We start from the raw sequence: 21205 nt of genomic DNA on the forward strand, positions 1-21205 counted from the left end.
AATCTTTCAAAAATATATCTGAGAAAAATCAACATTTTTGCCCACTGTGGTTTGAATATTCTGGCTCTGTCTAGTAGCATGTGTCTGTGAAAAGCCATCATTAGATCATTTTCTGTCCCATAGCAACCACTTTGTTTTCTCAAGGAAATAAAATATTTTTACATCCTTAGGCAATACCTTTCTCTGCATGGTTTCCTAAATGAAGCTGTTTGTAATCTAAAGCTAACATCACAATTTACACTGGGCTTCACAGAGATTTATAGCTACATAGGTGGAAAATAAAATGCCAGCCATAGGCTTTTCTAACTGTATATATGTGTGCATGTGCACGTACACAGCGAGAGCGAGCATTTCACAGTTTATACAAAAAGCCTGCATTTGTTAATAAAATATTGCTTATTTAAAGTAACACACTCAAGTTATTAGATTCATTTACATTATTAAATGCTTATCTAGAAGAGAGCAACGGCAAGAAGGAGAGGTAATGTTTTAATGATCACAATGTGCAATTATGATTTAGGTCTGAATTTATCAAGTGATAAGAAAGTAAATAAGACACCTGAGACTATAAGCAACTTGAGAGGATCTTCCTGTAACTGTAACAGCTGACAATTTCATGGTAATCCAAAAAATTCAAGGGTGTTGGCCAAACCACTGGTTCCCAAACGAGGGTTCTCGGTACTTCACCAAAGGTCTCTGTCAAGCTGGCTTTTTCTTAAAAGGGTTTTTAATTATTCAATCCCACTAAAGTCACTATATCTATTTTAAATAATTTACTGATGTTATTTTACTGTGCAAGTCACTGCTGAAATTCTCCACAGGCATTACACAGAATGAAATGAGAAGAGAGAAGTACATAGGGTAGTAGTACGCCACCAAAATAAGGAAAAAAAAAAAACCCAACCCCTAGGAGCAGACCTCATACTACACTGTGACTTACTGCAACCATCTCTGAGCTTGGGTGCTGACCTCAATGCCATCTCCATTCAAGCATAAAAGGACCTTTTTCGTATCATGAAAAAAAATTTATTTATTTATTTATTTATTTATTTTATTTGGCAATCCTATGTCCATTTATGACATCAAAATGTTACTGATTTAAATTTTGACAATGAGGGGCACTGGGATGTGAAAAACTCTCACAGGGAATGCTGGAAATGCTTGAGGTATGAAAGGCTAAACAGGATACAAATACCCACACAAAATGCTGCAGGAAGATAGTAAATTGGAAAAATAAGATTCAACTAGCTGTTGTATTACACCAGATCTTTAGCAAACAGTTTTTTCCTAGCTAAATATTGAAAAATAAAACATCGAGGAGCTTACAAAGGGTGAAGCTTTGAGTTTTCATAACTGTTCATTAGGATTGCTGATTTCAGCAAAGATTAAACGTTTCCATCTCTATTTACCCTGGCTTTTGAAACCAAACACAGAAAGAAGACTAGCAGGAATCCATTCATTCCCATTGTATAATTTCAATTTTTGGTCATTAAGCTTTAATGTAAGGCAAAGGCATGATCTGAGCAGTGTTTATTTCAAAGATGATGCAATGTGATGGGTGCACTGCATAATGTCATACGATATCAAAAGACGTGTCCTGGCGTAGCCTCCCTTAGACATAGTGAGAAGCCTCTGCAAATACAGAAGGCAGCTAACAGCTTTGAAGCCGTTACTGGAAAGTTGTCAGTTGCTTTCAATAACAGGATTTGTGACTATCGAGCCTTAGTGGTACAAGTTTCTCAAACACTTAGTTATGAAACTATGCCTTCACTAGCTTCTGAAAGACTCCTCTTTAATTCACTCTGATTTATCTCATACGATCACTGGAAAGAATTGCACAAACTCAACTTCAGGCAAGTTTTGTGCTCCTTCATCTGGGGGCTGACTCAAAGCTGCACTAATTAATCCTGAGCTCCCCAGTGGGGCTTCTCATTCCATCAGTCAGGGGTGCCTGGGTGATGGGGACAGTTCAGGCATGTTTTCACTCTCGCTGTGCCTCCTAAAACAGGGAGGACTGATGTAAGAGTTTGCTGGGCTTAGGGAACTGTTAAACCATCAGTTAAGTCGAGTCAGCTCAAAGCTGCTCAAGAGACACAAATTAGCAGAAGCAGGACTAGTAGTTTTGCTTATTGGTTTTGTAACACACTTAGGCATTTTGGTTTTCAATATTTTGTATAAATTCCAAAAATACTTTGCATAAATTCCTCTTCAGTTGCACGGTCATAGATTTAAGAATTAGATCAGCTCTCAGTGCCTTTTTTATCGATGTAAGTTGGTGCCCCATCCCCTGTATTTATGAACGTTTTATCAAGTAAAGATGGAGCAGAATTAAGAAGCCATGAGATTTTAATTCCTTGTTAAGCAATTGTCATGGCAGATTCTGACAAGAAGAGAAAATGTCATAAAACTAAGCAGAACTAAGAGGTCCTCAAGATAATTTCCAACCTCTAATAAAAACAGAACACGGTACATCTATACATTTCATTACAAAGGCTGTAACCATGGTAGAAAACGCAGCACAATTTGATTCTGACAACCTGTAATCCTAGTTGTACCATAGTTTGAATAAAAAAAATTTGGAAAATCTCCAAAGCCACTATTTTATAACTTTAAACCAAGAAAAACAAAACCCAAGGAAACTGAATTGAAAACATCCTATATTTTAGCTAGAGCTCAGGGGAAAGGCTTAAAAAAATTCCTGCTACAGCACAGCACACCACCACTTTGGCTGAACTAACATAAAATGCACTTGGGAAGATGCCTGGCTGGAGAAGAAAGTACTAAGGGGAACTATGAGCAAATGATGGTGGGAGATTGGAGATTCACTGTCAAGTCTCCAGGCACAGATAACAACTTCCTACATTGGACAGAGTAGAGGAGCCACTACACAATATTTGAGAGGTTCACCAAACTGAAACATTTTCGTTAAAATGTTGACTTCACTAATACTGACCTCTTCTCCTAAATAAAAAAACTGTTATTGGAAATTTCTAAAAAGCTCTAAGTGGGTCAACACTGCGTAGGCAAACTTAGAAGCTGCCAACCCTATCAATATTGCAGTTACCAGGCACTGTTGGTCTTCAGAAATGCCAATCTAACAGAATCTACGCCCCAACAATTTCTTATAGTAATATGTAACTACACACTGAGTAATTTTTTTTCCCTTGGAGACCTAACAGTGATAACTGATAGCAACGAAATTTATTCTGAATGTCTCTCACCAGGACTTTAACTGAATTATCTGACTTTCTCCACAATACAGAGGCAAATTTTACTATCCCGTATGATTTATTCCTCCAAAACACACTATGCAAGCTTTTAAGAAAAAAAGCAATCGGAATTATGTCTTACACTCAGGATGGAATAAGTATTGGTTAATTCATCCCTACTGATTTTAAAAGTTTATTTGGTTTCTAGCAAAGTGTGAATGTGGCTTTTCCTACTCCAACATGTATTTCAGCTCTGAAAATACTTCCTTTGATCCAGCATCAAACTATTAGTCATTTCTGAAACTCAGATCCACAAAAAGATAAAGTACAGTTAAAGTGACAGAAGAGGACAAGCAAATATACTTCAAATAACAAAGTATGATTAACATTTCCTTTATACTTCTGATAATGCTAAGGACACTGAAAAATCTAAGATTTGTTGTTCTTTTGTTGAAGTATTTGAGGCATTTTTTTTCAAGTTTTGAAACTTAATTACTCTAAAATGGCTTCTGTTACTCACTGCACCATAAAAAATGGATATGCATATACCCAGATATATGTACACATGTCCACAGACAAGTGGGCTGGCTGTAGGCATCCTACAAGAACTCTTTATGTAAGTTTTCCTTCTCTAAACTGTTCTTGATAAATATTTTACAAGAACAAACATGGTAGATTTGAGCTCATATATTCTACAACCATTCTCCTACTTTGCAGAGTCCCTGGAATTCGGCATGGCTCATGCGGACACCTTGCAAATCTCAGGGCAGCATTGAGGATATTGTCTCAATTAAATTCCAAAGTTCAGATGTACAAAAGGACCTCTATGCCCAGATTCTGTTGGTTTTTAATAAAAATTAAGCAGTTATTTTTTAATACTTAAAAAAAAATCCAGCCTACATTTTTTGATCAAATTTGGGGTCTTCCTAGTAACAACTGAATTGTAAACCACATTAAAATACCAATATACTAACACAAAGTAAGATATCAGTATCCATTAAGCAATAACTATTCTCTTAAAAGAACCTGTAAAAAAACCTATCTGTATTCATTCAAATATTTATACATACTTAGTCTCCTATTTATTACATATGAAAAATATTAAAATCAATGTGTTTTGAGGTTTTCACAAAAAACTGCATCAAAATTAAACAGATTACATTTTATAGTGGATGGAAGACAGGTATAGTGAGAACCATACATGGGAGACTACCCCATTTATTGCAATGACCATCCTAATCTGCAGTTATATAGTTTAAAAAAAAATCTTAATGAATATTAGTCTCTCTTTCAATCTATTGCTCTGACTGCTTACATTTGTAAATTGCTGATTTCGTCTGTATCATAAAACATTTATTTTTTATGCAGAAATTTTCTAACCAAAGCTGCCTTTTTCTGCTGTACATTTATTGCCTTTCCCACATAGAGTAAGCTACCTGTATACAGAATCCTTGCTGAAATGTCATCCACAAGAAGACTGTGATATGAGGCGTTGAACTGCATCATTTTTCCTTGACAATATGAATACCCAGTACTCCTTACAGTAACATCACTCTTAAAATAAGAGTGTGTTACTCTCAAATATCTCAATAAATTGCAGCCCCCTAGCATTCTGTTTGACAGATTGACTGGAATAATACAATGTTTAATCACTACTTTAGATGTATGATTTCATATACATGGACATAGTACAAAACAAATTAAGAAGAGATTATTCTATTAGTCACAACGAATAGCATCTTATACTAATAACACTTTCTTTATTCCATCCATCTTTTCAATGTCCTGAGGCCCACATATAGAGTCCAGAGTCATTCCAGCCCCAAATCTTTAATAAAGACCCTCTTTATCTACCACCAAGTTAAATAAGCTCAAGACAACAGAATATGTGAAGCCTTTCCTCATGGGAAAGCTATGCTCTTAAAATACCTCTGTGTTTCATTAATTTTTCTTCATGAGGAATAAGAGCACCAAAATCAGACCTTCCAACTATTGCCCCCAAACTGAAAATTTACCATGGATCAACCCTTACCTGCCAGCAACAGATTCCGGGGACTTCTACTTGGATATGGGAAGCAGGAACCTTTAAGAAGGGCAAGGAACGAAGGCAACATCAAAAAGAAGTTAGGTATCAGAATTGGATTTTAAGGGGAAAATTTGAAAGCAGAAGTTTATGTAAGCGAAGCGCTTGAAAATGGAAAAGTGAGCAAAAGAAACGTTTAGAGGAGATGAGGAAGCAAACTAGTTTCTCTCAGTTTCTCCTCCTCTGCTGTCCTTGCTGCTTTGCACGTGAAATGAGGAAATGAAAATGAGGTAATGGAAGGTAATGAAGAATGTTAAACGTGATTAAGGATGGCAGAGGAAGGTGACACAGGGTATGGAAGACTGGAATATCTTAGTGACACACCTGGAACAATGAAGAAGACTGCTTTAACTGCAGCATTCAGAATTACAGATGTGAAACTCAGGGACCACTTTCTGTAGCGGTGGACAAGACACCAACACCACCCCCCTCCCTGCCCCAGGAGCACTGGAATCGTAGAATCACCATCACAAAAAGATCATTTATCTTTCTGGAAAATGGCTTTCAGAGCAGGGTTTGTAATTATTTCAAAGTTAAATCACCACTTCTCAAAATATTTCTTCTCTTTTTTCCTCTCTGTTATTCTTTGGTTATATTTTGAGAATTCATATTGTACAATGTGATACCAGTAAAAACCAACCCTTCTAAGAATGTGCATTTCTGCCAAATATTTTCTCTGCAATTTTCAGCATCTCTACATCAAATACTATAAAAAGTCCACAAAATACTCATAGGATGGTTTTTGAATATTTACAGAATTCTGTTACCACAGCTATTAATCTAGATCTGCTTTATAAACATTTGCATAGCTCTATGCCTTGTTTACTATACAACCTCTACAATTTCACACGCTTTCAATCTTTTATCTTATGAAATGTCAGACTAACTTTAGTCTAAAAGCATTATTTTACAATATGTTTATCTACAGTTCACGTCTAGATGTTTGTAAATTCAAGGGATATTGTTACATTCGAGGAGTCTGGAAGAGTTCTATTTTATAATTTTATGATTTTGTTTTATAAGACTGTTTTGTTCGTAGCATGATTCCATATTTTAGGAAGTTCTTTCTAACCATACTCCCACAGGACTCCTATATCAAACACCATTTTCCAAAGTATTTGATATGTCAGATACATCCCTGGAAGTTTTCACATTTAACCACTTGGTCCACGACATAAGTTTCAGAGTTTTGATATTTTAGGGATCAAATTATTATCTTGAATGGATGTCCCATAATTAGAAGCTTAACCACAAGCAAACAAGAACAATGGTTGTGCTTTAATTTTCTAGCATTCTGGCATATAAAATGATATTTTCTAAGAAGCTGAAAAAGGAGAAAAGATCTACTGACCCAAAGACTGAAACAAGTATATATTAAGATATTCAAATGCTCCTTAGTAAACTAATAAGGGAAAAATTTGAAGTGGTTTTCCTAATAAGTGGATCATGGGTGGGTTTAAGTGTTGCTTCAATTATTACAGCATTCAATGTGTTTAGATCTATCTATATGAACCATTGCACATATTACACACAAGAATTGCATGTCACTGTGCCTCAAGTTTCCTTGTGCAGGAAAGGAATCAGGGTTCTGATTCCAATAAAACAACTTAACCTTAGTGGCAGAAAAACAAGCAAAAAAACCTGTTCCTGATAGTTTTCAGGAAGCTTGAGCAGCAGGTACAACAACGTAACACTGAAATCTTGAAGGGGAGTCCCAAGGAAAATAAACTCCTAATGGAAAATTGGCAACTGGCTTTTTCATTGTAATAACAGGTATTCAAATGGAAAAGAAAAGGAAAAAAGCAAACGTTGCCAATATTTTGGCATTTGTAGGAGTTACCCCAAAAAAGCATATCTAGGTTCTCTACAGCTTTAACCTGAGAAAAAAAATGCACATTAATGCTGCAAAGGAGCTGACACTTTTCATCTGCAGCCCACTCAGCCAAGGAACATCCACTTATAAACCCTCATGCATTATTCACCAGGGAAATTGAAATAATCTACCAGTGGTTAAGCAGCTCCGAATCAAATGCAAATCAAGGGAAAGCAGGTAAGAAAGGAGGATCAGTCACAACCTGCTCTGAACTCCTGAGACTCCTCCACACCACAAGCCTGGAAACTCCTGCAGGAGACACACAAATCATTGCGACCCCAATCCCAGTGGCTGCAGGTGTTTGGTGCAACATGGCTGTAAACGGGGCTGTTCTGTAGCGATTGGAAAAGCACTGACCCGTGCCCATCCTTCGAAAAGGAACTGGTTTTATTTGTAGTCAAGTAGATTCTCACTCCCTGTCAATACAGGTGGGTTCTCTGGCACATTCCTGAGAAAACCTGACTTTTTAATTATTAACCTTTTTTTTTAATTATTAAAAGCACTGACTACAATTATACTCATTCTCTATCTGAGTATGAAACTTTGGATATACAATAGTCAAGCATAAAAACATTTAAAGTTACATAAAAAAAAAAATTCAATTAGGGAAGAAGTTATTGCTGTCACCATCTTCATTTTCAATAGTAAGATTCAACAGCAATTACTTTATGCCATGATTTACAACAATTATTGTATTATCTTTAGGACTACAAAATAGTAAACATTAAGATCAGAAACAATAAATTAAGTTTTAAATCACAGTAAGAAACTAAAAGCCCAGTTAGCCATTAAGAAGTTATTCACCATTACTTACAAGCTAATATGAATAGCAGAGTCCTGCATAATTTTTGCAAGTTTATACAAATTACCCTGGACAAATTTTCCATAAAATCAATATAAACCTTATATTATGAAGTATTTCCATGTGTTTGAATTTATTATCACCAACGCACACTCAGGCAGGTGTAAACTCCATGCATTAATGTTCTTTATCAGAATTTAATAGCTTAAACCCTTCTGGTTTTAAGGACAATGATTATACTGTTTGTATTTCAGCAGCACAGGTTTTCCCCATAGATTGTACACAGCGAAATAATTTTCAGTTCAATAGAAACTGATGTTTATCTTTCAGACAAGACATTTTCAAGGAAAAAAATTAAATTTAATCAACTAGTTAGTTATTTCAAGAATTAGTTGAACCCAAAAATTCTGTTGGCAACCCTAGATCTGATCTCAAGAAATTACAGAATGACAAATTACAACAGGAACCATTCTTGTCAACACCATAAAATTGGAAAATGTAAAATAATGAATAAAAAAATCAAATATGCCTCACTCTAGGTGGCAAAAAATTCTATTAAGGTCAGACAGTTTTGCAGTCCTTTCAGATATATATTTGACTGTCAGAAATTGTCAGTTAAAGTGGCTCTTTTAGATCTGCTGGAGTAACATTTGGCATGTGACAACTCCACCGTATTGTAGTGATTGTGTAGTGACAACACATCACTTACTCAAGGGAAACAGGACCCCAAGTCAGTGAGAACGGGGTCAGGCTCTCACTTTATGGAAATTACCATGACATTTTTAATGTTCATGTAATTCACACCAAAAACTCTACTCTCACAGTGCCTTCTTGAAGATTTCCAGAGAGAGATCTGTACTTTTTCTGAGAACAACCAAGCACAAACACATCCTCAAAGAACGTTAACCTCTGATACTTGGGATCTTGGGTACTTGAAACACCCTATAAAGCCATATTAAATTTTCCACAGACTGTTAGGAGACATTTCTTTGACAAAAATAACCCTCAAATTTAAGACCTACTGAAATTTTTAAAAATCCTTTACGTTATTTTATATCACTAGCACATCGTACACACTTACTCAAGACCCTTAATTAAACCAATTATTCATTTAGGTTGAATAATCGAGATCTCTTCTGCTTCTATTGCTGATCTGAGATACAAAGCACTAGCATTCTAGAAAAAGGAAATGAAATCCATACCCAAATATTTTTCCAAACACTTCAAAACTGGCATCTCTCTTCATATATAAACTATACTGACCTTATCCCAAATTCACATGTGTTAAAACAGAAAAGCTTAAGTATCATTAAACATAGAGATATGATTGTGATTTCCAGCTTCCTTTGGGTCAGTGTTAATTGCAACGATTTTTCTACATGTCTGCTGGGAAAATAAAAAGGTAGGTCCGAATGGCTTTATTTTATACATGTGTAAAACTCAACTCTGTGTGTCTTCAGTTTTATGCAATTAAGAGCCATTCACTTTTGCAGAAAATATTCTTTATCTAATGATAAAAGAAGTTCACTACTGATTTAGGTTTTTTTGCTTTAAACACACCTATTCACGTCTTGCCACCTCAGGAGTAAGCAATTTATAAAATGTTATATTTATATAAATATAAATATATAAATTTATATAAATGTTATTTAACACAGAAATATGGAAGCTATTTGAAAAGGACACCCTGTAGTTTTTGAGATTCATGTAAACGTAATGGCTCTATCATGAAACAAAAATGGCCAGGGTATATAGGTGAAGTGTCATCACTAAAATCTCCTTCTTGTAATTCTACATCTACAGATCTGTATAAGAAAATTATAGACGGCTATTTATTTGATAATGATCTCAAATGAGTCTCTCTGTGTACTAGCCTGACATCCCATGAAACAAATTCTGGACTTAAACATTTTCCCTCTTTAAATAGCTCTTCTCACTCTAACGACTTAGTAAACTGCTGATCTCGGGTGACAAGGACTCACATCCGAGTTAAGAAACATACGATACTTTACCACTGATGTTCACTGACGGTCAAATGACTAAATACCACACCAGTGCCACCCAGTATCATCATGCCCTGCTTACCCACTCCCTTGCTGTCACCTTTCATGTAGCAGAGGTGACTTTGTTATTCCCAAAGTCAAATTTTAGGAATATTTACCAAGGAAAAAACAAAACCAAAAACACCCCAGAAAAAACTTGCCAAAATCTGAGATTTCTTTAACATGATATGCTACTTGGCTGACTTTTCCTCATTGCCTGGAAGCAATTCAACCAGAAGAAAGAATTTAATCCTCCACAACATATATTTTAATGACTCACTGTTTTCCTATTTCTTTCTAGTTTCCACAAAGCTTAATGGACTTGAGCATGATTATTAAAACACTGGAAACAAAAAAACCCTTTACTTTCCTGAACAATTAAAGAAAAAAAAAAAAAAAGAGTATATGACAAAAACAATTTATCTGTAACCAGTAAAGGACATTCTAAAATTAGAACCTGTTGTGTTAGGGATGGTAACAAAGTGTCTAAGCCATATGTTGGTGTAATCTATAAAAGCTAGATACAAAGCTTATGTCATTGTAATGTACTGTTTCAGAAACCAGCATAACTGTTATTGAACATGAACCCAGTATTAATCAAATAATTTTAGATTTTAATTTGCATAGAGCATTGGATCAGTACAAACATTTGGATATCGGAAGTACATTACAATTTTATCATTACGTATCAAGAATATGCCGTTGCCAAATACTGAATATAACTAAATGGGGAATCTTTGGGTTTAAACAACTCTTTACTCCCACCTTACTCCATTTTTTTCACTTCAACAGAAGATGCAAATCAGAAGAGAAGCAGATTTTTTTAATCTGCATTGATATTTTTCAGATTGCACAGGACACAGCCCACTAGCTGCCAGAAAAAGACTTAATAGATTTTGTCTTTTTAAGTCTCCAAGAGGAAACCCAAACACACCCTAAGATAAGGCACTAGACTAAATCTGCAAAAATTTCTGTGGATTTCATCCAGATTTACACTTCTTTAATGCAGAACCCGATTTGTCACTTGCATAACAGAGTTTAGACACCAGAAAAACTTCCCCCACCAATTGAACTATTTCCCTCATCAGCTGGCACAAAATAAAACTGCTACTGATTATTTAGACGTAGTCATGGGTCAGGCACTCAGCTCCTGGTGCTCAATCACAGTATTGCATGTGGATCAATCAGAGAGAGTTTAGGGGAGAAGAGTGTCCAAAAGTCTGAAGGGTCTATGGGACTGAAAGGGTTTGGTTAGATTAGTCTTAGGAAATTTTTCTTCCCTTCCTGCTAGACTGCAATTTATCAGAAGTGATTCTCTGCTATTTTTCTGTGTTTGACCCCAAGAATATCAACTGTACATCAACTATTGCAGAACAAGATCCCAGTCTTTGCCCTCTGCAGCCAGGTCACTGTCAGAGTCCCTGTGTTGGCTGGTGGCTTCTGCACAAAGGAACAGAGCATCATTTTCAAGACAGAGGACCACTGGAATTGAGCACATACCCCCAGTAGATGATGAAGGGGCTGGAGCATCTTTCTTATGACGAAAGACTGAGAGAGCTGGGTCTGTTCAGCCTGGCGAGGAGCAGACTGAGAGGGACCTTATCAATGTTTATAAATATGTAAAGGGCAGGTGTCAAGAGGATGGGGCCAGATTCTTTTCAGCGGTGGCCAGTGGTAGGACAAGGGGCAACAGACACAAACTGGAACACAGAAGGTTCTGCTTAAACATGAGGGAAAAACTCTTTCCTGTGAGGATGCCAGAGCCCTGGGACAGGCTGCCCAGAGAGGGTGTGGAGTCTCCATCTCTGGAGAGATTCAAAACCCACCTGGATGCAGTCCTCTGCAACCTGCTTGAGGTGAACCTGCTTTGGCAGGGAGCTTGGACCGGATGATCTCCAGTCTGTGATTCTGTATGCCACCTCCTCCTCTGGACAGAAAGAGCCATCACGTTCCTCCACATCTCCTCACTTTCTGCAGCTAACTGCTTAATACTGAATGCTAAATAAGAATACCCTGGAATACCCTTGGATAAGGGAGAAAATTTCTGAGTCACTGGTACTTGAGAATCCTTTATTCAAAAAACCTAAAAGCATTTTTCATGGAATTATCTGGAAATAAGCAATTGACTGATAAAATATAGCTAATAAAAAGTACTAAGCCACTTTTTATTTGTTTTTATATGCAACATTTCCTGACTTTGATTTTAATCCCATGCCTTCTCAGAAATGGAATCTCCCAGATACATCCTCCCCTTTATTTTCCTGTAATAATATCATAGCAGTTTTCTCTGGCTATTCACAATCTCTTTGTTCCCTTCACGGCTTTTCCTAGTCACAGAATGAAGAAATATGTAAAAATAGGCCACAAGAAACTAGACACACTTGATCTGCACAGCAAAAATAGAGCTCTTTAGCACCTGGCATTCTCAAGAGTGTTAATGAAGCCAGCAAGATAAGCCATGTTTTGACCCAAAATAAAAAGCTCAGACCTCAAAAAAAGGGTGAAGATAAATTTGATCTAACACCAACATTTCTGTGGACTCACAGCCTCTTTTCATTTCTTTCAAGGTGTGACCCCAGACATCTGGACAAGTGCTACATGGACAAGCAGGAGGGATTGGGTTTCCTTTTGAAGGCAAAGACAGTGAGATGGGACCAGGCTGTACAGAATGAGATACAGCACATCCCTGTGAGGTGGGGGGTCTCATCCCTGCAGGACCAGTCACATAGGTGGGGCCAAAAAAAAAAGGAAAGAGGGATTCAAAGGACAACCCAGCAAGCTGACAGTTTGCGCTTGGAAGGCTTTTTTCAGGAGCAACAAATAATTTCTTCAAACTAGTTTGTGTCAACTTATAGATTTGACAAGGCACATTTAAAACTGAAAACACATCACAGAATTTATGTTAAATTTTGCCATCTCAGGTATTCCAAAAATATGTAGAAGGCAGTTTCCCAAGTAGAAAATGCTGTAATACAAAAGATTATATATAGAGAATGGAAATTTATCAACTAATGGGGTTTTTTTGTAAGAGAATCATTTAGGAGGAGGACATAAAATCTGGGCATTGTATTTTCATAGTTTCCTTATTTCTGAAAGCCAAGCAGCCAGGATGATAGTTTTAAGATGGTATCTTTACTAGATTACTGAATACAATAAGCTCGTTTCATGACCAGTTTATTTATTACTATTTATATCTACAGTCACACCCAAATACAAAACTAGATTTTGATAGGCTAGCAAATAAAACTGTCTACTTGGTTATCTTGGAAACTGAAGAAATTAAAATTGTCATCTCTTAACATGTGCCATCCATAAATTGTCTTATATTACTATGTTTAGAAATTTTCAATGGTTCCTGAGAACACACAAAGCCAGATAACTCCAAAGTAATTATTTCTCTGATACCCTTAAAAACCAGTTCCTGTAACACACAATGTAAACATCCTTTAGGACTGCTACTTGCAACTGGAGAGAAACATGGAAACCAGTAAACAAGGCAACCTTCTGATTCAGCTACCCTTAGAACTGCAAAATACAGAAAAATTATCTAAAACACTTTTTTGTCAATGAAGTGGACAGCTGGTAGTGAAACAAAAGAAGCAAAAAAACCAAAAATCTCAAAAAACCAGCTCATTAAAATAAAGACAGAATAACAGAAAAGGTTCAAGTCGTTTCAATGGCCTTGGACTTCCTGTGAGCTCCGTCCAAGATCCTAAGGAGATCTGATTTAAATCCTCAGAAAGTGTTTACTCTGAAGATATCTTCCACAGTGTGACAAAACCTCGCCTGCAAAAAGATACAGCTTATCCTGAACTCCAAGGGAAAGGCTGTCAACTCAGCCACAGCCCAGGAGACTGAGATATAAACGGAGCAACAGCAACAGCGTGAAACATCGTGAACAGTGTGAAATACAGTGTGAAATATTACACTCATTACAAAGCAGCATGCTTCAGAGCCTAGCCCTTTATCAAGCCTCATCTATAATTTGACAACAAATGGTCTTCTACAAGGATACTATCTCCTTCTAAAGAGACTGCATATTACCAGGAAGATTCTGAAATTAATACCTTGTTATGCAAATCAGATTATTCATAAGATACTAAAACAGATTTTCTCAGTGAAGCCTCAATTCTTAAGGTAACCTGTCAAACCATTGTATATTGAATGGAAAACATAACATCAACATAATTTTGATAAATAATCTACTTTGGAAGAAAATCAGTATGTTTAGTTGTTAAAAATGATATAAATATAAATTTAGCATAATAGAAAGAGGAGTTCCGACTAAGGGAGTCACTGAAGTGTAATAAATCTGTTCAAAATGGAAGATATAAGCAATTACTGAAAAGTGCAACTTCAAAAGGTTGTTTGAACTGATCTAAAGGAAAAATATTATCCTTGCAATCACTAAGCTCATACAAATACTTAGTTTTCTATACATACAAAGATTTTTATTCATACAAATACTTGTTTTATATGATTGGCAATGTAACCAAGTTGCTTCTGTATTTGGAAGGCTATCCTCATCCAAATGCCATCAGTCCATGGCAGATCTACCTTTCCCCAAATGGGAGTTATAGTGAACCTGATTATTTTCAATAACACAACAATTAAGATATACCCTGGCACATCAAACCCCCACACATTCAGAAGTTACAAATCCCACTTTGTGCCATGAGTCTTAATTTTGTAGTTTACTGGTAGCCTAATTATATAAAGGAAATTATTGGGTGCATAAAAAGGCTTGTGATGAATAAGGTCAGCATAAAGACCTACATCGAATTTCTTTTTTCCTTTCTCCTCCTCCCTGCCTTTTTTTTTTTTTTTTCCTTGTTTACTCCATCTCTGTATTTATTTTGGGAAACAGGGGAATTTTCCTCAGGAAGCATTCCTGGCTATTCTTATCAACCTCCGTTTTGCCTTTTTGCCTCTTTTTTTAACTCCAGCAGTTATTTCATGTTCTTTCAACTCTTTCTCCTGTGTTCTCATCATTGTAAATGGGGGAAATAGAAAGCCATAGGATTCTGCACACATCTATTTCTCCATTTGTCCTATTTCTATTTTTGACCCGGCTTTACTGTTTTGCTGTTTGAAATCCCACATAGTGTTTGACAAAATCTTAGAGAGCTCTTGAGGCTCATGTTGAAAAACGATTTCAAGAAAATACATTAACTTTCCAGGAATACTAGAATTCTCAGTGAGACACTTCAAATATTTTTTCCTCTCTACTATCCCTTGTTGAGCTTCCTCATACCTTATACCAGCATTGAAGGCTTCCTGCCTTATCGTACTAGCTGTGGGTCCTCTAATCTCCTAATATTGGTATTGCCATCCAAACCCTCCTGTTTTGTTACACAGAGACCTATATATATCATGACTGAAATGCACTGATCACATACTTCCGAAGGGCATACCTCTTAAAAAAAAGCACAACTACAGACAGTCTAGGGATACAGATTTTAGTAGATCCTGAGAAAAGTTATCAGAAAAGCGCTTAAGATAGAACTGATCAAATGGAAATGGAAATAAAAACCAAAAGGCCATGGTAGCTTCTTATATCCAATTTGAACCTTCATTCAAGTTTTACATCTCCTCCTCAGAGAGTTTCCTCTCCAATAGTTGAGATCAGCTCCTCATCACTAAGAAAGGAAAGCCTTTAGAAGTGAAATATGGGCACAGACGCAGTAGTCAAGAAGACTGAGCTATACTCGGGATCCAGTTGCTACAGCCAGACAAGCTGATATTAGAAACAAGATATATCTGTTTAATGAAGGAGTAATCAACTCCAGAACAATTAACAAATGGATCCAAAAACATCAGATTGCAAGAACAGGATACAATTTTCCAAATCCCATTTACATTACTGCAGGTTTTTAACAAGACAAAATGTTTGTTCTAGTTATAATCCAGTTCAAACAGGAATTAGCTAATATAAATTCTGTAATCTGCACTATAGAGAAGGTCAGACACCATGATCACATAAACCTCTTCCAGTTTATGATCTATGACCTATAAAATTGAATCAGAGATCAGAGAACAAATTTCAGATCCCATATAAACTCAAAACTACTACTTTTGTTTATTTTTTTTACATCCCCTCAGCCTAATTCAACTCCTGAATTTATTCTAGTACCTGCCCTTGTCCCCCAAAGACATCCTGGTACAGGATCAGACACCTTGTCTGGAAGACTGAATCAGAAAGCCAGCTCCTGAGGGATGGGTCATCTGCTTTGCCCTAAGCCTAAGAAGTCACAAGCAATGACCACACACTATAGAATTGGCGCTACTCTCCCTGCAGTTCCACGTTATACACACAGAACACACCGAACTCCAAAGGCCAACAAGAATAATCAACGTCTGAAAAGAAAGTTTAAACTTTGAAATAAAACTAGTTACTGCACAATCTTGTACTAATACACACACAGAAAAAAAATTACTTGTGATCAAAGGGAAAAAGAAAACTACTGTAAGTTTTCCAGCTCTGTCCTACATTTCAGTGTACAATTACATTAATAGATCACAATTCCCAGTTTTCCATTTTGTTTGCTACCACATAGCAAGACTGAGCTGATGCCATTCTATTCCTTGTAACTCTTTGGAGAAAAATAGATAAATAATAGACAGTTTAAAAGACATTAATGTAAAGGTTCTTTTCTATGGACGTGAGAAATAATTATTAATTCAGCAGAAGTATTTGAAAGAAACTGGAAAAGGAAACACAGGTTTATGACAATTTACCAAACAATATGCATTTCAAATGTGGGCAATGAAGATCTCAGTGTCTCTGCAATCCTGATTACGCTAATATCATCCATTTTCCACGTTAAAATGCCTGCTAGCATATGAAACAGGTTAATGCTATTCCCATTCAAATGACAAACACACAGGGCTATAATACGTGCTTGTGTCCTTTTGCTTCTAATAAGTAACACACGATAAAAATAGAACAAGTCATTTCATGCTGCTGCCAGTTTTGTAGATTTTTAAGTCTTTTGATTTACTGCCTTTTCTTGTTTCTGCTTTTCTCTTTGTAAATATGATTTCCCCTAACTTGAGAAGTATTCTGCAGGCATTTGATTTATGAAAATCAAAATTACTAAATGGTTTCTCAAATCAAAATAAATAAGTAAACAAACAGAATATTCATTGGGCTGCCTAGCATTTAACAGAAACACTTGCAGCTGAAAAAACAAGACTGCTGACCTCAATCACTCTGATCTAATTAAAGAAAATGGGTTAGAATAGCAATTTTACCAGAAACAACTAATATCCTTGTGTTTTGAAAGACCTGTTCTGCTTATTCTACAATAAAATGCATGTTTCTTAAAATGTTTACAGTCAAAATTCCGATAAAAATAAACATTTTTACCCATACTCGAAAATATTTTCTTTAAAAACAATTGCCCAGTGTGGAATATGAATATTTTAAAGGATAAGCCTAACATATTAGCAGATTTTCAATATTTAGAAAAAAAATAATCCAAGTGAAAGCAAAGACAAACCATCACATACACATATCTCTGCATAATTATAGAGGAATTCAGGAACTCTTACTTGAAGCCTAGCAACAGTATCCAAGTATTAGTTAGTCTGCTAATCAACTATCAAAAACTCACACACCAGCTCAATGTGTTTCATTTTTATAAAGCAAAAAGCAAACAAAAAATAAATAAAACAAAAAGAATCCTATTGCTTCTAGCTTCCCAGCTGCTGAAGGACAAGATGTACAATATAAAACAAACCTTGTTCACTTGAAGAAGAACAACCCATGTCATTTAATCCATCTGAAAATTCATCTCATCACAAAGAACCAAGGCAAAAAAGAGATTTGAAAATCGGTTATCCAAGTCAAAGGATTAACAGCTTGCAACATACTTAATATCTGCATATCTGTATCTAATGAAAGCTTCAATATTCTTACATATATGATTGGGTTTTGTACCTCCATCCTATAGAAGCCATAGTAAATTCTGTATAGCAAATGCTTCCTAAATCTGCTGTGCTCATTTACTCACAGACAGCTGCAGGCTGGATGAAAACAAACAGGGATTAACTTTTCTATTCATCACATCTTTTAATCCATTATTTTCTCTCAGTTTGCAATGCATAAAGTTAAATAAATTATAAATGTGCTATAGCTAGTTAAAAAAAACCCAGGAAGTTTAAAAAGGGACATTATGGTTATTTTTTTAATGCTGTGTAACTGCTGTGCTGTACATCAAGAGTATATGTAATGTCTCCCTCAAAGCAGAAAAGAAGATGGAACAATAGTCACTGGGCTGCAAGATACTTCTGGGTTCCAAAGACTTTCAAATAAGTGATAATTAAAATAAGCTGCTTTAATGTTGTTATTATTCCTCAAAAAAACCTAATTTGGGGGCATGATGAATTGCAATAATCTGAGAAGCTATACTAAGTATTTCATAATGCTTGTAAAACAAGTTTCTAAGTACCTTATGGTAATAGCTTTTCTTGCTTTATGAAAAATATTATTCTAATTTGTTTCAAATAGGATTACTTTTTAAATGCTATGGCAATTTTCATTCACCTTTCAAACATCTGTCAAGAAAACAAAAGGGATGTTTAGAACCTCATAGAAGAAATAAATATAATAAAATCTGGATCTTGTTTTTAATCCTTTACTGATATCCTTTTTTTGCTCTTCCCTGAATCCTTTATCTTTTATATATGATTTATTCTTGCAAAACTGTCTGAAATAAGACTAAGGTGAACTTTCCCTGTTAATGACAGCAAGGTGTCTTCCATTGTACTAAGCCACAGGAATCATTTGCAAGGTTGGGGCTTTTTTTAGTTGGTTTCTGAAAATGGTACCACCAAGTAAAAAAAAAATATATATAGTTATCCATGCTAAATACTTTTCATGCCATAGTTTCAACAAACTGGTCACCCAGACACCTAATGTACTACCTGAGATGGAAAGAGTAATTGGAAATCAATGGTGGGAAAAGGAGCAAGGTAAGGAAGAAGCAGATAGAAGGGAGAGCATGTGTGAGAGAACCCACACAGGCTTGAACTTTCAGAGGAAAAGGTCAATTTTTTTAGTAGGACGGAAAAACTAACAGCTTTTTATGCTGGTATCATGGCTAAGCAGAAGCAGATTCTACAAAACTCGAGTTTGCTGGGACACACAAGGGCTTGCAGCCAAAAAGGAATATAACAGCTGTAAGTGCAACCTTGCCTGGACATTTACACACAGTAGATCAGAGTCACGAGAACAATCAGCGGGTTTGGATTCCAGGTCTCCCCTTTCCATCGATTGCCCCTCATTTCATCATGAGCTTCCTCTATGAAATTATCTAAGAGACAGAGAGCTGCACCCATCCAGAATGAGGATGTGTGAGAAATCAAGCTTTCTCCAGAGTGGAGAAACAACGTGGAGGGAGGTTGGTAGGACCATTGTGGTACAACCTCTTCAACCAAAGTGCTGCTGCTCAGAGCTGTCTCAGATTTCATCTACCAACTCTGAGCCTTCCTGATTGCTTTGGAACCCTAAATGATCTTCTCTGCCTTGAAACACACTCAGTTTAGCCAACTGAATGGCCTCTATAGCACAATTTTGGCTTAGAAACTTTACTGACAAAATCTCCTCCTCCTTTTTTTCAGATTCTAGGTAGGGATTCCTCAGATTAATCATGTTGCTAATGGCACCTACATCTTCTGTCTTGGATACAAACTTTAATCCATTTTGCTTCTATAAAAGGTAAACAGATAAGACTTCACCTCTCTGACTAAACACGTACACTCACATTGGCTCTAAGTAGGCACCTTCATCTGGCAAGATCTGAGATACCCAGACACTAGACACCTTAGATAAACATCCCTCTCTTACCATTAGATGTCACATTACTCCAGAAATATGGGTCATTATTTTTGCCTTTTTTTGGCTCTAAAATAGATATTTTTGTGTTTTCTTCTTTTTACAGAAATGCGAAGTCTTATGATTATTGCAAAGAAGCTTATTTTATATACGCCTAGTTTTTCAGCATTCCAACACATTATGTAAGTGCTTTATAATTAAATAAAAAGGAAGAACAATCTCTGGGGGATTTGATCTGTAGAACAAAGATTTAGTAGTTCTGCTGTAAATTAGAATGTTCTACTGCTAGAGCATACCCTGGTCATTTTCCACCTGAGCTACTTCTCCATCATCTTCAACAACAGGGATAGTCTTAGCATTATAACCTGGCACAGATCCAGGCTGAGGTGGGGGGAAAAAAAGGAAAGGAAAAAAGACTCCCTTTAAGACGTGCAATTCAGTCTCTTCTAAACTGAACAATCCCAGATATCATGCACAGCTTAAAATGGGATTCTACTCTAAATGCCAATGAAATATAACTGGCAGGCAATGGAACAGATAATAAGTGATATACCCAGCACTTAAGCATATATTTGGACAACTTCCAGGTTGCCCAAGGAAGTTGTAGATGCCCCCTCCCTGGAAGTGTTTAAGGTCAAGCTGGATGAGGCTTTGAGCAACCTGGTCTAGTGGAAGGTGTCCCTGCTGATGGCAGGGGGGTTGGAACTGGATGAGCTTTAAGGTCCCTTCCAAGCCAAACCATTCTATGATGCTATGATTCTATATATTGATTTATGTGGAGCTCTTGTGGACCAGCACATTGAGATGCAGTGCTTTTCCTGTTGCCATGCTGCAGGCTCATCCCTGTACTCCACAGGCAGAGGTACCCTCCTTCCATGGAGAGGTTGAGCTGTGATCTCTGAACAAAGCAGCTCATTCACCGCAGAGCGTGGCACAGGACCATGAATCAGAAGCGTTACGTTACTGCTGTTAGATCCTTGTAATCGCAGTTTTTTGGCAATATTACTTGAAAACAGCTTTGTGAATACTGACAAACTGGAAGACACCCACATAATACTTCTGCATTGAAAGTACAAGTGATTTCCTACTGCAATAGTTTGGGACAACAAAATTAGCTAACAATAAAGTTAATTAGCACATGTCAAAACAGATGGACACAGATAGTGTAGTTCCTCACTATGTAAGATCAGAGATTTCAAGTAAATATTATTTTTCATATTTCAGATACTTCAGTTTCAAAAATATAAGAACTTGTTTCTATCACCAAATAAAAAACTGCTCTTGAAACTCCTAAGTTAGGTCCAGCCTCCAGTCAGTACCACCAATTAATTTTTTCCATCCTTGAGACAATATATCCA

General features: G+C 36.3%; 1 protein-coding gene across 1 annotated transcript in view; it reads right to left on the reverse strand.

Moving 5' to 3' along the window:
• The window catches only part of LOC104523310 (SH3 and multiple ankyrin repeat domains protein 3), a gene marked incomplete at its 3' end in the record, with an annotated part of 155489 nt that overhangs the window by 94263 nt on the left and 40021 nt on the right, over window positions 1-21205 (reverse strand). Inside the window, exon 10 of the mRNA XM_029084464.1 lies at window positions 5242-5292. Coding sequence (XP_028940297.1) covers window positions 5242-5292 — 51 coding nt within the window. The remainder of the gene's footprint in view (window positions 1-5241; window positions 5293-21205) is intronic.

This window comes from Antrostomus carolinensis, unplaced genomic scaffold (assembly GCF_000700745.2).
Source record: "Antrostomus carolinensis isolate BGI_N321 unplaced genomic scaffold, ASM70074v2 scaffold4304, whole genome shotgun sequence".
Taxonomy (NCBI): Eukaryota; Metazoa; Chordata; class Aves; order Caprimulgiformes; family Caprimulgidae; genus Antrostomus; species Antrostomus carolinensis.